Source organism: Nerophis lumbriciformis, linkage group LG15 (assembly GCF_033978685.3).
Source record: "Nerophis lumbriciformis linkage group LG15, RoL_Nlum_v2.1, whole genome shotgun sequence".
Lineage (NCBI taxonomy): Eukaryota > Metazoa > Chordata > Actinopteri > Syngnathiformes > Syngnathidae > Nerophis > Nerophis lumbriciformis.
Genome location: NC_084562.2, coordinates 43,270,339 through 43,291,071, shown reverse-complemented (window position 1 = coordinate 43,291,071; position 20,733 = coordinate 43,270,339). Strand labels below are relative to the sequence as shown.

The 20,733-nt window shown below is 38.7% G+C and overlaps 1 protein-coding gene across 1 annotated transcript; it reads right to left on the bottom strand.

The window, feature by feature from the left end:
• Nucleotides 1-2,276: 2,276 nt before the first annotated feature.
• Nucleotides 2,277-16,958, bottom strand: LOC133616146 (IST1 homolog). Its single transcript, XM_061975271.2, has 10 exons — nt 16,817-16,958; nt 11,277-11,373; nt 11,003-11,183; nt 10,848-10,935; nt 10,684-10,767; nt 9,510-9,620; nt 9,222-9,428; nt 7,689-7,790; nt 5,142-5,187; nt 2,277-3,629 (listed from the first exon to the last, which is right to left on the bottom strand). The coding sequence occupies exons 2-10, from the start codon at nt 11,359-11,361 to the stop codon at nt 3,469-3,471; spliced, it is 1,065 nt and encodes a 354-aa protein (XP_061831255.1). The 5' UTR covers nt 11,362-11,373; nt 16,817-16,958; the 3' UTR covers nt 2,277-3,468.
• Between the last annotated feature and the right edge of the window lie 3,775 nt (nt 16,959-20,733).

Below are 20,733 nucleotides of genomic sequence, written 5' to 3'. Positions count from 1 at the left end.
GATATTTTTTCATTTTTATTATTGTTATTTGAAACTCGATTTTGCATGTCACTATAAAGTTATATAAGCCTTGCTTGTTCAATATTTAATGCAAAACTTGTTTGGGTCCCTATTAAAAAGGTTAATTTGTTCAACCTTGGCCCACGGCTTTGTTCAGTTTTAAATTTTGGCCCACTCTGTATTTGAGTTTGACACCCCTGATCTAAGGCATACAAAAATAAAAAGGCAATCTCTGTGGACAGGTTTGAAGCTGCAGAAAGATTTGGAGCGTTTTAAAGTTGTTTTAAAAAAAAAATCATATAGGCTATGACTTACTTTTATGAGTTTGTCCATTTTCCAGCAAGGAAGGATAGTGAGTTTTTTTGCAAAAACACATCGTTTCAAAAATAATAATGCATCAAAATCAGTTGTATTATTGGTTATTGACATATTAAAGGCTGTAATTACCTCATCTAAAGTATTCCACTTTGCAACTCATTTTTGGAAATATTGCATGGATTGTTTTCCCTAGTGGTGTGCTGTCAGGGCCAGCAAAGCCTTCTCTGCTGGCCTAACATAACCAGAAATCATCATCATAATTAAAGATAAAATTATTTTTTTATTTACTTTCCCTAAATATCTAGAAGTATTCATATTATGCTCCTTCCAGTGCTGCTGTATTTAGTTTTAGTTTGTATGCAATCAGAATTCAGCTAGCTTATGTTGCCATGCTGTACAAAATCTGCCCGGGGCCTTCAGAATCAACAATGCAGGCGTCTGTGCACTTTAAGTGAACAGGGACATTCAGTTGATAGACAGTTGCAAGAGCCAATCAGATCACGAGTTGTTGTCAGTAAGGTTTTCTAGTTGGCCTCACGTTGAACGTGACATTTACACCTCTTGTGAATGGATACTTACCAGGATCGTTAGCAGATGAATTTGAGAACACATACAGTTGATAGACAGTTGCGATAGCCAATCAGATCACAAGTTGTTGACAGTTGCTGTTCTGTTACAACTAAAAGTTGTAAACTCTTGTCGTTAAAGTGTGTCATGCTTGTCATTTAATCAACATTGTTACATGTGTATTTGTCACCATCATGTGGTCAGGGAAGTTAATATATCTTTGAGAAGTGTGTACTTTGAATCAAACTTTATTGACAGGAAGTTGCATAAGCCAAACAGAGAAATGTACGGTATATGTTTTAATTGCTGATGCGTTTTAATAGATTTTTAAATGCGCCAGACAATAACCTGTTTTGTATACCGTTGTGATTCAATACCCAGTAGGGTGTAAATGTGTTTCTGTATAGTATTTCTCCAGCAATGGTCATGTGGCGACGTCAATGATGGTATTTTGAGAGGTAATCATTGAAGTCGGATCACTGAAGGCCTTGGTGGGAAACAGCAATTAAATGTAAAAACAAAAACATTACATATATAAAAACTTAATATATATGGATAGTTCTGAAGCTGCTAAAACATTTAAACCGTCGGAAGCTAAAATTAAAATTAAAATTAAAATAAATAAGACTTTAGGTTGATTGGCAACACTAAATTGGCCCTAGTGTGTGAATGTGAGTGTGAATGTTGTCTGTCTATCTGTGTTGGCCCTGTGATGAGGTGGCGACTTGTCCAGGTTGTACCCCGCCTTCCACCCGATTGTAGCTGAGATAGGCTCCAGCGCCCTCCGCGACCCCGAAGGGAATAAGCGGTAGAAAATGGATGGATAAATAAGACTTACTTATGACACTTTGAGTACGGTACGTCCATTTTTTGGCTGAGAAAAGATGGGGTGAGTTTTTGGAAAAACCTGCCGTTCCAAAAATAAATAAGGCATTAAAATCCGTGTTATTATTAATTATTGACTTGATAAAGGCTGTAATTACTTCGAGTTTTCTACTTTGAACCTTGTTTTTGGAAATATTGCATATTTTGTGTTGTACCAATGAGTTCAAACCCCCAGCCGAGTCATACCAAAGACTATAAAAATGGGACCGATTACCTCCCTGCTTGGCACTCAGCATCAAAGGTTGGAATTGGGGGTTAAATCACCAAAATGATTCCCGAGCACGGCCACCAGTGCAGCTCAATGCTCCCCTCACCTCCCAAGGGTTTGGAACAAGGTCAATTGCAGAGGGTAATTTCACCACACCTAGTGTGTGTGTGACTATCAGTGATACTTTAACTTTAACCTTAATAGAAAATGTTTTTTTGGTTGTTGTTTTTTTTACAAAAGGCATAAAACATTACAAATATATAAAAAAAAAATGAAATCTATGGATAGGTCTGCAGCTGCTGAAGAATTCAAAGCGTTGAAAGTTAAAAAAAAAAAAAAAAAAGATATCTGACATAAAACACTTTTTGAGCATGCCCGTTTGTCATGTAGACTTAAGGGTTGAGAATAAATGTCCTTTGAAACCGCGCCATTTTGAAAAACAACCTGAAAAACATACAGATAGTACGTTGGCAAATTCATACTTGTATTAAATGTTTATTGTACAAAGGTAACATCGTCCAATAATCTAAGAGCAGTTTTGGTAGTGTTATTAACTCTCCTCGTTAGCTTTTTCATCTTCTTTCCAGAAAGTGACGAATCATTTGAGGCTCCTCTCAATAAACAAGCTGAGCGAGGTGTGGTCAGGTTGGAAAACACGTGAAAAGTGCATGACAACTCTCACTGCAACTTCTCACAAGCTAATCAAAACCCAACCATTTGTTCTTGCGGTCAAATGAACATGTATCAGGTCCTGATGGAAAAAAATGATGTGCTATCCTGGTAGACCAACCAGGCCTCCGGTGGGAGTGTACAATTTAAGGCAAATACAGCGGTAAACATACAGTGGAAGATGTGTGGAGACACATGGAGAACTAGAACCTCTCTTTGGGCTTACGGTAATATATAGATATAAAATCAGGTTGTGTGATCAGATATGTTAAAATATACACATATATATATATATATATATATATAATAAGACAATGTTCTTCTACCAAACAACTGCTATGGGTTGTCACACAGAAACGCCATGTGTCTTTATGGCTTCTATGTGTGGTGAACACATTGAATAGAGTTATCGCAACAGAAACCTTAACAGAAACACCTATCAAGGTAGACGGGGGAGTCGGACTTGTTGGACAGGTCTGGGATGAAACAGAGATCACAGCGTTACGTCATAATGTGCAAAAAACAATCAAGGACGGCCTGACTGCTGTGTTTGACAGACAAAACTATTGCATTGCAAAGTATGTCACACCAGGGAAAAGCAAGTGTTTAAACAGTGAAGCTTCATAAAGTAAAATATATAACCAGACTGTTTGCAATCATAACCTCAGTAATATGTATATTCATTATATTCTATATAAGGTAAAAGTAAATATAAGATTTGTATATAAATAGCCAATTCTGAGCCTAAAGCAAGTTTTACTTCCCACAGAACCACCAGCCCAAATATTGGTCTTCAAAGACGAGGAACAAAAAAAAACCTCTTAAGTCTTCTTCTTCAGCTCTTCAAAGCGTCGTGACAAGTCATCAAAGTCGAGGTCATCTGAAGTGGTGGTGTTTCCGCCGAAGGAGGCTGTGGGAAGCGTGTCAGGGACAGAGGGAAGTTCTGGGAGGGTGGTGTTGTCATATATCTGTGATGAAGGACCTGCGGAAAAATATGCAGTGACTGAGCAAGTTTGTCCTATTTGCTTAATCTAATCAAAAGGGATTCTACCCACACAGCTCTTGGGAGGTTAGGGGAAAAGCCAAAAATTACATTTAATTCATAAAATACAGCAGAAATTTGTGATCTGTTAAAAATGATCTGTGTATTGCAAGTCAAAAACCCAGATCAATTTTCTTTCGCTTAGTCGGGTCGTGAGGGCAGCGGTCTCAGTAGAGAAACTCAGACTTCTTCCAGTTTCACCTGAGGAACAGCGAGGCATAATCCCTCCAGGGTGTCCTGGGTCTATCCTGGGGCAACCTTATGGCTGGGCATGCCTGGAAGAACTCACCAGGGAGGCGTCCAGGACTATTTTTAACAACATGCCCAGGACCTGTCAAGTGTCTCTTCTCGATGCTAAGGAGTAGCAGCTCTACACCGAGCTACTCACTCTATTTCTTAGGGTGAGTCCAGTCACCTGGCGCAGGAAACTCATTTTGGCTGCTTGTATTTATTGTAACTCTTTGGGTTACTGCCTAAAGCTTGTGGCCATAGGTGAAAGTGAGAATGTAGTAAATCGAGAGCGTTGTTTTTTCATCCACGAAGGTTCAGTACAGCGATCGCTATGCCTGTCCATCCCTCTTGCCTTTCTTCAGTCATGAACAAGATCCCATGATACTTGAACTCTTTCAAGTGAGGCATGCCCTAATAAACGCTGCCGGCAACAGCTTGATGAGGCCAATAGGACCACATCGTCTGCAAACAACAGATATGACATCCTAAGGCCCCCAATTTGGAAACCCTCATTGCCTAGGCTGTGCTTACAGATGATTTCCTTGAAAATTGTGAACAGAACCGATAAAGGGAAGCCTTTACAGTGCAGACTTATTGTTGGAATAATAAACCAGGATCATGCTACAATTGTACTATAACTGAATGGCTTGTAGGAAGATACTAAAAATCCTGTACCCGCAGAGCACATACAACATAGCATATGAGGGACAAGGTCAAACGTGTTTCCAATCCTACCAAGCACATGTCGATTGGTTGGGCAAACTCCCACACACCCTCCAGTAGCCTTGCAAGGGTGTAGAGCTGGTCCAGTATTTCTCGAGCAGGACAGAAACCGCATCAAACCTCCTGTATCTGAAGTTTGACTAACAATCGTACCTTCTTCCGAGCACTCTGGAATAAACTGTCCAAAGGAGGCTCAGGAGTGTGATTGGAACACACCATATCGTTATCCTTCTTTAAAAAGGCGGCACCACCACCACCACCCCGGTCTGCCAATTCAGAAGTACCGTTGCCGACTTTTAAGCAATATTAAAGAGACGCGTCAACCAGAGCTTTAAGAATTCAGGGCCTCAACAGATTCATTGATATATGGATCTATATGTATGTTTTATGATGGTTTCTGTTATTTCCTGTCAGTTCCAAATTGTGAACAAATCCCATAATGAACTGTATTCAAACTGTATAAAGTTTTACAGCCTTTAGATACTCGGTAGGACTCACCTACAGCCTGGAAAGGAAGAGGATGTGAGTTTTTTAGGTCATCAATCTGAAACAGAAGAAGAGTGTTTGTGACAGTGCCCTCGTCATCCATTAGGGCTGCACGATTAATCGACATCAAACCCACACCGAGGTTTTAATTAGTTCGGTTTCTAAACCGCGAGAGGTGGGGGGCTTTTTTCTCTGCCGTCACCGGCATTTGATTGACAGACACGTTACCCAATCAGAATTATTGAGCCTTGCGTCCTTTGCAAAATGGCCAATCAAAAGTGTTTAAGGAAACCGCAAGTTTGTGTGTGCTGCAGTGGAGGCAGTCAGGACGCCATTAACAAACACCAGGTGCACCTTGGAAAAAGTTTTGATAGTGACTCGGCCTAAGCCAATCAAAGTTCAATCAATTGAACGATAAATGAAAATTAAGTTTAAAATACTTTGGTGGCATGGATAAATTGCTATGTCTACGTGTGTTTGTTTTCATCTTGCACTTCAAACAGGGAGAAAGAGTCCATCGCTCTCAGCACTTGAGTGCGTTTATTTAACAGTACAATTAACTGAACGCAGTGAGCACTTTGTACAGTCATTCACAACCTTTGTCTTGGTGGACGGAGAGGAGGACTTCTAGCTCACGCGCACGCACAAATACACACACGCACTCACGCACGCACACGCGCCTCCCAACTCGCTACTTGCTAGTAAGAAGTTCCGCAAAGTAATACAAATTAAGATGAAAACACATAATTACAAAGCCAAATGTCTTTTTGTGGTAATATTTCAGCTTCAAATTGGATGGGCAATATGAGCGCATCAACACGGACGAACAAGCAAGATAGCCCTTATTGGCAACAACAAAAAAAGACAACCCAACATAATTTTTCCAACTTGGAAAAAAGTGCACTTTAAGATTTTCAACATTTACTTAAAAGGGGAGCTGCACTTATATTTTTATTTTACCTATTATTCACAAACATTATGAGAGACAAGAAGACAAACGTTTTTGGTTTTTTTGCATTCTAATTTGTAAAAAATTGGCTTGTTCTTGCTGGCTAAAATGCAGCTAATGGGAGCAATCATTTCTACCCCTAAATCACTTTAAAAATTCATTCAAAAACCGTCAACAATACTTAATTTTTGTTCCGGAACCTGTGTAACCAACACTGAACACTGAGGAACTCTTTATCTAGCATAGTAACACATTGCCATGCTTCGGCATTAGCCATAAAAGTTAGCTGCGGAAAGAGATAAGCTAGCTTTTACGTCAGCACGAAATGCGTTTGAGTTCGTAATGCACAACACAATGCGATAGGACATCAATCTTACTGACTGAAAATGTGAACAATCATATTAGAGTAAAGTAATAGCCCACATTTCAGGTTTTGTCTATACACAGCTAGCCAGACAGCATATGTAGTTGTAATAACACGCATGACGTGCTGCGTGTATCATGATCGGTATTAAAGTGACTCACTCGATGGACAGTTGTCGGTTTGGTCCAGGTGGCCGGGGACGTTTTTTCCGGTTTATTTGGGTAAGCACTCCATGTCAAAATAGCTTGGCTTCAAGTTCTAGATTTACAGCTTCAAGTCACGCCGACCTCACTCTCCCGGCTTCCGTCTCCTCCAACCTCTCACCCTTCCTTTGTGCTCGCGTCTAAAAGTAGTAGTTCATCCTCCATATATTACTGGAGCCAAATTATGCCGACATAAATGTAGTGCGTACCCAAAATCAACTGGAAAAAAGTGTCCCCGGCCAACTTGACCCAACGGACAACTGTCCATCGAGTAATAATATTGCAGCAATAATATGCAGCACGTCATGCTTTTTATTACAACTACATATGCTGTCTGGCTACCTGTGTACAAAGAAAACATGAAATGCGGGCTTTACAGATACTGTAATATGATTGTTCACGTTTTTCAGTCAGTAAGATGGGTGTCTTATCACATTGTTTAGTTGTTATTGTATATTGTTCTAATGTGTGGCACCTCGAGACAAGAATATGTTATTTGACAGTCTAAAAGTAACATTTATTCCTTCACTTGTTATTTTTGCAGTCTTACGCATTCATATGTATAAAATGCAAAAATCCCAAATTAAATCGCAATCGCATTTTTAGAGACAAAAATCGTAATTAGAATTTTTCTAAAAATCGTGCAGCCCTATTATTTAGTGTTGTATTGCAGTGTAGGTTATGTCGTGTTAGTGATTCAAGAATATAAATAAAAAGCAAATGCTCTGGGGATACCATCACCTTTGATGAGCATGCGATTGCTTTTAGTTTTAACTACAGCACTCAGCTTTGTGCGACAAAAACCCAAGTCTGTCAGTTTGACCACTGTGTTGTTAATGGTTATACAAGCAATTCATGCTGCTTATTTCTCATGCACCAACAAAATAGAAACTAAGCTTACTCTGCGATAGATATAGAAATGCAGAAGAAGAAGCAAAAGCTTTGTGAACTGTTCTTCCCTGAGTGATGCCCTGCCCTGCCCTGTCCATCTGTCCGTCTTTGGTAACAGGAAGGGTTCATGAATGGGAAGTTTGGTCACTTACAGACTCGTATGTGGGAGGAGAAGTGGGCAGCTGAGGGGGCTGCCCTCCTCCCACAGGGTGCGGGAAGCTGTTGTAGGATCCGACGGGCGGAATAAATGGTTCCTGCAGGTAAACAACAAACAGGCCAAACAAAATGAATGCATTGTTTTGAATACTTGAACGCAACACTGCGTAAATGCTTGTTCTCAGACTGTATGACACACTCGAGCAATTTAGACTGGTTGTTGACATAAGCGAGACCTATATAACACATACATCATCGTCAATTAAATTTTGGAAAAATATAGCTACAAAATATATATCAATGTAACTAAGGAGGAAACTATTTTGCACGTTTAGCATACATAACAAATAACTTAAATATGTTTATTTCCGATGAACCGTCCTTTTCGGACTATACGTCGCACCGGCCGAAAATGCAAAATAAAGAAGGAAAAAAACATATACCGGTATATACGCCGCACTGGAGTATAAGTCGCATTTTGGGGGGAAATTTATTTGATAAAATCCAACACCAAGAATAGACATTTGAAAGGCAATTTAAATTAAATAAAGAATAGTGAACAACAGGCTGAATAAGTGTACGTTATATGACGCACAAATAACCAACTGAGAACGTGCCTGGTAACGCAACACATCATGGCAAGAGTCATTCAAATAACTACCGTATAACATATAGAACATGCTATACGTTTACCAAACAATCTGTCACTCCCGATCGCTAAATCCGACGAAATCTTCCTCCCCGGTTTCGCCTCTGGTATGTCCTTTCTTTCTGCTGCTCGATCGCCGTGCTCTGCTGCATATTTCACTACGTCCAGCTTGTAATCTGCAGCATATGATTTCCTTTTAGGTGCCATTTTAGTTCAGCCCTTCTCAGTTTTTATAAGTTACCGCCAATGTTGATGTGATCCATTTTAATAGCTATGGCAGTAGCATTTGGCATATAGCAGTTAGCATCTCATGACCCACAATGCACTTCTGCCATGACCATTCCCCGCCGAATTCTTATTGGTTGACGTGTGAGTGACGATTGCTGACGTGTGTGTGACGATTGCTACCATTTGCTTCGTCTCTTACGCGAATGAGATAAATAATATTATTTGATATTTTACGGTAATGTGTTAATAATTTCACACATAAGTCGCTCCGGAGTATATGTCGCACCCACGGCCAAACTATGAAAAAAACTGCGATTTATAATCCGAAAAATACGGTAATTGCTTTTTTTTTCCAGAACAAAATGAATGAAGCGAAATGTAGCACGGCAGTGCAATGTTAAGAAAAATACAACGTAATGAAATCAGCATTCATTGATTGTTAAGGTACCCCATGGAGAATATTAAAAACCTTAAACTAACAAAGTCAAACTCATCCATAAGTACACAACTACAAAAAAATACTACCATACAAAAAGATGCTAAATGTATCTTGAGGTGTTAACGCATATTGATGATTATTTATTAAAACATCATATATGGTATAACATTTTTGAAAGTGCAATGTAATTGTTGTTCAAAAGAAATGTCTTACTGCTCCTTTGGGAGGTGGGTAGTTGAAAGCTACAGGCATGGGCATAGGCATAGGCATGGGCATGGGCATGGGCATGGGCATGTGCATTGGCATGACTGGAGCAGTGAACCCGCCGCCACCGCCACCTCCACCTCCACTTCCTCCTCCAGGCTTCTTGTAGTTGTTCACATCAATCAGGTCAGCTTCTTCTCCGTGACTCACCTCGGGCTGTCAAGGAAAAAGTGACACAACTGTAAGTATACAAAACAAATGACATAATCCTGACTGGCAACATTTTTTAATGCCTACCCTGACGATCGCATCAGCATCATACGGAACATTATAGTTCTTGGCTATCTCAATCAGGTAGCGCTCCACCAAGATCTTAGGAGGGGACTCCACACTCAGCTTGTGCATCAGCTGCAAACATCAGATTAGAAGCACTTGAATATTTTCTTGGCTACATGATCATGCATTCTTAAAGGGAAACTGCACTTTTTAATTTTTATTTTGCCAATCGTTCACAGTCATTATGAAAGACATGACGACGGATGTATTTTTTTATGCATTCTAACTTGTAAATAAAAGTCTGCTAACAGCAGGGCCAATGGAAGGTTCTCTATTCCGCCGATACAACCCAATAAAAAAAACATCCAAAAAGTGCCTACAATACTCAATTTACATTTTGTGACTTGAATATTAACCAAGTATTTTTGATATTGTTATTATAAGCGCTAATTTATAGCGGCGCTGTGATCACGAGCTTGCGTGCCAAAGTTGACATGATCGACTGATGAGTTGCTTCCCTGCTCGTCAAACTTTATTCTAGATTCTAAATCATGCCTCTCACCTGGAAAGTAGAAGGACGAGGACGTATTCGAACATGTTGATAAAATTTGACAGCCAATTTGGACCCGGAAATGGCGAGAACAACATGATAAAATGCTTACTTCCACCATCTCTTTCTTCGCGAGGATTATAAATCAGTTTTAATCTAAATGGGAATATATGAACACCCCCTCAGTCGGCATCTTAATGACAGCATACCTTGTAAATAAGTGATGTTTCATTATGTTTGTTGGCTTTCATGAAGTCTGCAGTGAGTAATAATCAGTGAGGTTGTTAAAAATTTGAAAGTTTTTTAAATCAATGCGCCGCATATGCTTAAAATGAGCAAAATACTTAATATATAAATGTTATTATAAATGTGGCTGTTACTACATTGCATATATACTTACATTGTGTATATGAAACTTAAATGGAGGTGTTTGGATGTCTTTTAAGAGCTTTACAGGCAGAATAGAGCGGCTCCCATAGGCTCCATTGTAAACAGACTTTTGATCGCATTTATTTAATATTTTGAATGCATAACAAAAAAATACATCTGACGTCATGATGATTTCATGATGATTGTGAACGATAGGCAAAATTCCCCAAAAAGTGCAGTCCCCCTTCAGGGCAGTAACAGGAAACGTATGCTCACTCGTTCATTGACAGTTCCAATCTGGTTTGACCTGCACAGCTTGCCGTATTCCTTGCTATACTTTGCACATAACTGGTCTGATACCTGTAAGAGTAATTCAAAGATCAAACCTTCCAAACTAGACAAACAGAAATCAAACCAGATTTGGTGCCGAAAGTACTTACGATCTTTAACTCCAACACCTGAGCCTCAAGGCGGTGGGATGCCCAGATAAGAGTGGACACCGCCTCCTGCAAGCCTGGATCTAGCTCCCTGATAAAAGACACTGAATTATTTAACAACTGGACAAATGCACATACGAAAGTTCACCAAGGCTTACTTCATAGACTTAATGAGACCGAAGCGTGTCAGCAGCAAGTCACAGTAAAGCTCCAAGATCTCCATGGCTTCCACCATGTAGTCCTCCCTGATGATGTGCTCCACACGGATCCGTGCCCGCTCATCCTTTCCTGATGACAGGTAATCTGCAATCTCCTTGCGAGCCTTTTGAGCAAGCTCAGCTACATTGTAAAATAATTGGAGCAAAAACAGGGAAACATGACATAAGACTTCAGACTGGGTTGAACTAAAAAAAAATTACTGGTTGCTCTCACTTTTCTTCTTCTCAAGGAGTTTAAGTCTCTGGACGACTAGCCGGAGGTTGACTTTTAACTTCTCTGATTTGAAGCCTCCAAGCATGATAGCTCTAATCTGTGGACAAAAAGCCGTAAAATGAGCAACCTCTCCTCCTCTGGAAGTTTTGAAAAGCAGGGCTAAACAAAGTCTGGCTCAGAGACTATTTGCGGCCCAAAACTATTTTTTAATTTAAGATAGTTTACAACATAGCATATAGTACCTCAGTTTTTAATAATCTCCTTTTTCGTATAAGTTTTTATATATCGTATCAGGTATTGTACGACCGAACATTGTACATAACAAACTTGTCCATTTTCCTGCGTGTCATTCCATCTGAGACGAGTGCCCAAACAGATAACAGCTACAAAACAACCCATGATGCCAAAGTGCTTTGCAAACTTTGATTTTAAAAAAACGAAAGAAAAAAAAACTATTGAATTAAAAAAAAAAAGAACAAAGGTGGTGTATTTGTGTCTCTCTCCTTCCTTCTCAATCAACAATTGCTTCAGTAAAAGTATGTTAAGTCATAATGTATATGGATTTCACATATGTATTTTATGGTCTATAACAGATCAATTGGATTACATAATTTTTAAAGTTAGTTAAAGTCCCAACGATAGTCACACACACTAGTTGTGGTGAAATGATCCTCTGCATTTGACCCATCCCCATGTTCACCCCCTGGGAAGTGAGGGGAGCAGTGAGCAGCAGCGGTGGCCGCGCTCGGGAATCATTTGTTGATTTAACTCCCAATTTCAACCCTTGAAGCTGAGTGCCAAGCAGGGAGGCAATGGGTCCCATTTTTAAAGACTTTGGTATGACTCGGCCGGGGTTTGAACTCACGGCCTTCTAGTCTCAGGGCGGACACTCTAACCACAAGGCCACTGAGCAGGTTTATTGAAAAAATTGCTTCGGTTTTTGTACCATTCAGTTTTGCGCAATCTAAGTACCGCTGTTTTATAATATCATTTATACATTCATGTGTGAGTCTGTCAAATATCTTTTAAATTGATCGATTTGCAGACTGATTTTTTTGGACACGCCTATTGCCTGGTCGCTTGTGATGTGACTGACAAATTGAGCCCAACCAGCCATGTTCACTCAAATTTTCCATCACTTCCCACGCCAATTTCATGAATTGAATCAATTAGAAATACACCGTAACTGTGAAACCACTTTTTTCTGTTTCTTTGTTTTGCAAGCTTTTTCAATGCTACCAACCTTTTTAAAACATTTTAAACAATAAGGTCACATGGAAAATCTTGAGCGCCGTCGACTTAGTATTACAACCTCTCCACCTAGTAAGTAAGTCACTAATAGACTTAGACTTAAACCTCCTTTTATTGTCATTCAAATTTGAACTTTACAGTACAGATAAGAACAAAATTTTGTTTCATTAGCTCGTTATAGTGCAGGATAAAAGAGCAATAAGTGCAGATATAAATAAATATATTACTGTACAGATAAATATATTGTACTTTTGCATATGCATCCACGTTTATGGATGTCTGTTATATTGTCTTTATAGTCCAACGAGTTAATCCGTTTTTGGGGGGAATTGAGGGGATTATTATGATGCATTTAAGAGTCTGATGGCCTGAGAAAAGAAGCTGTTACAGAACCTGGGGGTTCTGCTACGGAGGCTGCGGAACCTCTTTTCAGAGTCCAGCAGTGAAAACAGTCCTTGAACATGACCAACATATCACAGTAGAACACAAACAACTTCAAGTACCAAAGTAAAAAAATACTGACTGAATGGAAAAAGCAGACGTAGCTCGTGGACAGTGACACGCTGTCAGGGGAGGCAATTGAGGCAGTTGCCACCAGGGAGGTAAAAGTCTTAACCATGACCATGAGATGTTCAAAAACGAAGTAATACAATAAAATAAGTTTTAATATTTATCTTTTGGTCTATGCTTTCTGTGATTTTGTGGTTCCTGTATATTGTGATAATTTTCATGGTCAAAATTGCGGCCATTCCGTGTTTCCTGGTGAAAATAACGCGGGAGACAAGAAGTGAGGCAGACACAGGTGGTGCCTCCACGGCTACACACAAAATGTATTGAGCGGGTGCCTGCTTGTTGCCACAGGGAACAGGCAGGCCATTAGGCAAGAAGTACCTCTGCATCAAGGTAGGGGGCGATATATTGTCAACTTGCACTTCAATGCCTCAGCAGTACTCTGTCTCGCCACACTAGGAGAAGTGGGGACGCTCAAGCTAGCAGACACATGTCTTTCCAGCGGAAGCCAGCCTTTTTTTTTTTTTACTGTATTTATAACAAACATGGCATTTTTATTAGAGTAAGCCAGCGTTTGTGGGTGTTTTTTGTCAGATGCAAAAATATTGTTTTATTGCTTGGAATGAAATTTAATTAAATGAATGTGTCTGCCAATATGGAGGATTATATACTGTATCCAAGATTAAATACTTCTCTAAACTGGACTTTAAGACCAAATGAATGTGATCATACAACGTAGGTTTTCATGGAGGATAGCTAATGCTGCTTCAGATTAGGGATGTCCCGATCCGATATTTGGATTGGATCGGCCGCCGATATTTGCCAAAAAATGCGTATCGGCAAGGCATGGGAAAATGCCGATCCAGATCTAGTTTTAAAAAAAACTCCGGTCCGTGTTTTCCAACGCACCGATTTAAATAGTACATTCCACTTTTCTGATGCTCCGTAATTTCCGTTCCGCATTTTCCAGCACACCTTCAACACATCCACAGGTCTGTGGAATCTCAGGCAGTTGCTTTTAGCTGCTGGCATTACACGACAGGCTCTTCTCACTCTTTCCTGTGTGTCCCTCTCACAGACAGCTAGCGCACCTTCTTACACACGTCACATACTGTCACGTCATACATCACATACTGTCACGACATACGTCACATACGTATACGTCCTCCCCGAGCAGAGAGGTAGGAGCATGGCTAACGTTAGCTGTGATGCTAGCGCAGCCGCTAAGGTGCGCGCCTGCTCAAACGTCCTCTGCGCACGGCAAATCTATGCCACGCACAAAATCAAATAAAAAAATAAGCGCATAACAATTTTCGACACACGGACACGACAGAGAAAACCGTTTTCGTCATCATTGTTCAAATATTATAACGTCTGTCGAGACGCTTATCTCCGTTCGGTGCCACACGCCCACACCATCAAAATGCTGAGGCAAAAATTTCCAGATCAACACCGTCTGAAAAAATTAGTGATCTATTTAGTTGTGATTTCCTTCTCTGCATGAAAGTTTAAAAGTAGCATATATTATTAATGCAGTATGAAGAAGAATGTTTTAATGTAGACATGCAAGCCTTGAAAGAAAACTTTGAAAATCAAGACTACATTTCCTGCAAATGGGTGCAATTCTACCCTATATTTTAACTTTAGATTTATTCTCATATCAAACTCTTTTGGCTGTCTTTTTGACACTTACATCCGGCGCCCCCCTCCACACCCTGGATTATAAATAATGTAAATAATTCAATGTGATTATCTTGTGTGATGACTGTATTATGATGATAGTATATATCTGATAGTATATATCTGTATCATAAATCAACCGACTTAAACAAGTTGAAAAACTTATTGGGGTGTTACCATTTAGTGGTCAATTGTACGGAATATGTACTTCACTGTGCAACCTACTAATAAAAGTCTCAATCAATCAATCAAAACACATAGAATCATCATACTGCTGTGATTATATGCATCAAGTGTTCATTCAAGGCTAAGGAAAAATATTGCGATATATATCGTGTATCGCAATATGGCCTTAAAATATCGCAATATTAAAAAAAGGCCATATCGCCCAGCCCTAGTTTCAATGATGCCATTTCTGTTTGTCATGTATAATTGTGTCTATTTTGTGTTTATCCTTGAATAAACAGGTCAGTTTCTTGTTACCAACCATTGTGTATTATTCAAACTCCCCTAATTCAGCTGGCTAGTTGTTATCAAGAGTACTAAAACCCTTTTCAACATGATTCTGACAACTAAGTAGGCTAAATAACTTTAAACTTTAATACATGCTCGGATAGGCCAGTATCGGTCAGTATCGGTATCGGTCAGTATCTGTATCGGATCAGAAGTGCAAAAACAATATCGGTATCGGATCGGAAGTGCAAAAACCTATATCAGGACATCCCTACTTCAGATACAAATACAGAAAGGTAAGATACACGCACAATACTTGATTTACTTTGTTAAAAGCAAATGGGACCAAAAAGTATTTAATAACTGTATCAAATACTTTTATTTGATAAAGCCAAAATCTGTCAACCAATGAAATACTTTCTATATAGTTCAACACTGGAAGCTCCAATGTGGACTATATTTTCACGGTGTGCACGTTTGCCCGATCTTAAGTTAAAGTTAAAGTACCAATGATTGTCACACACACACACTAGGTGTGGCAAAATTATTCTCTGCATTTGACCCATCACCCTTGATCACCCCCTGGGAGGTGAGGGGAGCAGTGGGCAGCAGCCGTGGCCGTTGTTGGTGATTTAACCCCCAATTCCAACCCTTGATGCTGAGTGCCAAGCATTGAGGTACTGGGTCCCATTTTTATAGTCTTTGGTATGACTCGGCCGGGGTTTGAACTCACGACCTACCTATCTCAGGGCGGACACTCTAACCACAAGGCCCGATCTTCTTTTCTTTGGACTTTTATTAAAGAACCGCACTTTTTGTTCAACCTTGCCTCACGTCTCTGCATCTGGAGTTCTACTAGTGACTATGTTGTGACACAACAGCGCGTTTTGTTCAGGTTCTCACAAAGAAACCATCTGAGGGCAGCTGAAAGTGCGTTGGGCCTTTTTGATTGATTGATTGATTGAGACTTGTATTAGTAGATTGCACAGTACAGTACACATTCCGTACAATTGACCACTAAATGGTAACACCCGAATAAGTTTTTCAACTTGTTTAAGTCGGGGCCGGCACGTATGTGCTCATGTTCGACAAGTATATATACATATATACACCAAAAAGTATTTAATAACATTATCAAATACTTTTTGGACCCATTTATCATATCATAATATCATTATGATAACGTTTTTATGAAAGCGAATAACTCCCTTCTTTTTCCTGTTACTCTAATGTGCAACCTAAAAATCAACAATGATTAGAGCTGCACATATGAATTTAAATTTTTTTTAAATAAGGAAAAAAACATCCAAAAGTATCGATGCCTCACCTGCTGTTTAGTTCACCGCACGTCACCGCAGTAGTGGGCATGACTGACCTAGCTTAGCAGAGCTCAAATATCGGCCTCACAAGGCGCCCTAACGAGGGGACTTGGGCAAATAATAGGCCATTAATCACATTTGTGTACGTGTTGTCTAGTTTTATAGCACTGTATTTACACATTAACACTCTTCCATGACCAACACCAAGCCGCTAGAAAGTACTCACCAATCTGTATCCAATACTTTTCAAATGATTCGATAACATTCTTAGGTCAAAAAAAAGGTAGTAACAGTACAGTTGGACGCAAAGTAGAAGAAATGACTTACTTGTCAGTAATAGTCGAAAACACGGCAGCTGAATTGTGTTTGCGCCTGTTGTCTTTCGTCGTCTGGTTTACTTCCGTGATCCTCTGTCGTGACGTCATCGGGAGTTTTTTGTTTGGGCGGGTTTGTCACGAGATCTGGTGACGTAGGACCACAGGAAACGTACAACACGCATCTCGTGTAAAATCATCCTGGACAATATTCATGACAAATTTGTGCTTTGTTTTAAAGATGTGATATTTGGATTTACACTGTATGAAAAAAAAATTGAAAAGGAATTTTACTTTTGCAACCTCATTATACTATTGGCTAAGTTTTATATTCATAAATATACGTTTCTGAATACCCGACCAGTTTTTTGTGCCTTTAAAAAAGATTTAGAACTCTACATTAAAACACTCTCTACCTCTAACAACCAAAAAGCTGTGAAAACGATGATGCTCTGTTCCAAATTTAAGTTATTTACTGAGATTGAGTGGGCCTATGGCTTTGCACTTTGTTTATTATATATATATATATATATATATATATATATATATATATATATATATATATACATACATACATACATACATACATACATACATACATACATACATACATACATACATACATACATACATACATACATATACATACATACATACATACATACATACATACATACATACATACATACATACATACATATATATATATATATATATATATATATATATATAAAATAAACAAAGTGCTAACCATCACAGTCTTTACAGGGTAATAACCATGAATTATTTTGAAATAAATCTCTTTGACTTTGTTAGGAAGAGACCATGTTTTGACCCAGCAGATGTCATTCACAACATTATTGCAGAGTGCAATTACATGGGAGACAGACACACAATCATTTTTGGAATAAGCTGCGGATTTTTCTGTTATTTTTCTGATTAAAACAAAGTTTCCCTACAGGAGTGTCAAGTGGATCATTCACAATTTTTACAGCAGAAAGAGGAGATGAGTAAGCCCTGTACAACATAACACCTGATGGAATGGCATCAAATACAATGGCAAATTGTTTGGGAGTCACAGGGACCTTTAAATGTTTGAGAAATTATTGGTAGTTAAAAATTTTACCTTCCTTTTTGAAAAAGTGACTCACCAAAATAATACCATTCTTGAAAAAAGATGTTCCAGATGAAGTATTTCGTAGGTGAGAAATTGTGCTTGTAGAGAAGAGACCATGCCAGAAGAGCTTATTTGTGGAAGTTTGAAAGAGCAACAAGAATCCTATCAATGTTGTAGTTGCACAGTAACAAAAATTTTAGGCCTCCAAGATTAGAAAATACATGATGAGAAATGAAGTTCCACATTGAGGTAGGATCTTTCAAATAGTGTCTTATCCAATTAATCTTAAAGGTGTTGTTTAGCGTAGTGAAATCGAGACATTTTAGACCACCCTGATTGTAATTGTTCATTATAACAGATTTCTTATTATAATGAATTGTGGTTTTCCAAATAAAGTCAACAAGTCAATAGTCTTACATATTTTTTGGTTTACATCTAAAAAAAATAGACGCATACGTAAACCTGGAGATACCTTCAGCTTAGGAGAATAAGGTTCTGCCTTTTAAGGATAAATCTCTCTGTAGACAGTGGTTAAATCTTTTCTTGTTTTTTTCTACAATTGGGGTAAAGTTCAAGACCAATCTAGAACTCTGATTTTTAGTAATAAGTATTCCTAGGTAATTAATACTCTCCTTAATTGGAATGTTACATATAGACAGCATTTCACATCTCTTCACAGCCATTAGTTCACACACATAAAGACCAGAAGCCAAAGAGAATACATGAATCACATTCAAGGCAAGAGGAATTTGAGAAGAGTCCTTTAAAAAATGTGTGTTGTGTCATCAGCCAGTTGGCTGATAGTTATTTCTCTGTCTAATATAGCGATCCCCTTTAAATGACTATTTTTTTGATGAACCGATAACAATTGGATGGCTAACAAAAATAGATATGGAGAAATAGGACAACCTTGCCGTATCCCACGTTTTAATTCGAACCTTGGAGATGTACCACATTTGAACTTTATCGAGCTATTACCATTGCAGTACAAAGTCTTGATTGTTTTATATACCGGTATATATATATATATATATATATATATATATATATATATATATATATATATATATTGCATTCTATTTTAGGGGCAGCACGGTGGAAGAGGGGTTAGTGCATCTGCCTCACAATACGAAGGTCCTGAGTAGTCTATCTTTCTGTGTGGAGTTTGCATGTCCTCCCCGTGACTGCGTGGGTTCCCTCCGGGTACTACGGCTTCCTCCCACTTCCAAAGACATGCACCTGGGGATAAGTTGATTGGCAGCACTAAATTGGCCTTAGAGTGTGAATGTTGTCTGTCTATCTGTGTTGGCCCTGCGATGAGTTGGCGACTTGTCCAGGGTGTACCCCGTCTTCCGCCTGATTGTAGCTGAGATCCAGCGCCCCCCGCGATCCCAAAGGGAATAAGTGGTAGAAAATGGATGGATGGATGGATTCTATTTTAGTTACTTTGAATTTACAACCCAGCTGTGGCTATTTCTTTAGATGTAAACCAAAAAATATGTAAGACTATTGACTTGTTGACTTTATTTGGAAAACCAAAATTCATTATATTAAGAAATCTGTTATAATGAACAATTACAATCAGGGTGGTCTAAAATTTCTCGATTTCACTACGCTAAACAACACCTTTAAGATTAATTGGATAAGACACTATTTGAAAGATCCTTCCTCAATGTGGAACTTCATTTCTCATCATGTATTTTCTAATCTTGGAGGCCTAAAATTTTTGTTATTGTGCAACTACAACATTGATAGGATTCCTGTTGCTCTTTCAAACTTCCACAAACAAGCTCTTCTGGCATGGTCTCTTCTCTACAAGCACAATTTCTCACCTACGAAATACTTCATCTGGAACAATAACAAAGGAAATCTCTTTTCAAGAATGGTATTATTTTGGTGAGTCACCTTTTCAAAAAGGAAGGTAAACTTTTTAATTACCAATAATTTCTCAAACATTCAAAGGTCCCTGTGACTCCCAAACAATTTGCCATTGTATTTGATGCCATTCCATCAGGTGTTGTTATGTTGTACAGGGCTTACTCATCTCCTCTTTCGGCTGTAAAAATTGTGAAAGATCCACTTGACACTCCTGTAGGGAAACTTTGTTTTAATCAGAAAAATAACAGAAAAATCCGCAGCTTATTCCAAAATGATTGTTTGTCTGTCTCTTATGTAATTGCGCTCTGCAATAATGTTGTGAATGACATCTGCTGGGTCAAAACAGGGTCTCTTCCTAACAAAGTCAAAGAGATTTATTTCAAAATAATTCATGGTTATTACCCTGTAAAGACTGTGATGGTTGGATACAAGAAGGACATTATGTTACCTGCACTTTATGTAACATCTATCCAGAGACTGTTTACCACCTCTTGTGAAAGCACTCCATCACTATAGCAGGGCATCTGTCGCTTCATCCTGGATAATATTCATGACAAATGCGTGCTTTATTTTAAAGATGTGCTATTTGGACAGTATGAGAAAAAAATTGAAAAATACATTTTACCTTTGCAACTTCCTTATACAATTGGCTAAGTTTCATATTCATAAATGTAAGTTTCTCAATACCAGACCGGTTTTTGTGCCTTTAAAAAATAATTGAAAATTTACTTTAAAACGCTTTCTACCTCTAACGACCAAAAAGCTGTGAAAACTATGATGCTGTGCTCCAAATTTTGATTATTTACGGAACTTGTGTGAGCCTATGGCTTTACACATATATATTTTGTATTCTTCTTTAGTTGCTTTATTGAGTTTACAGCCCCCGGACGCGGTTTCGAACTGTTCTTGTACTGTTTCTGTACTTGTCTTGATTA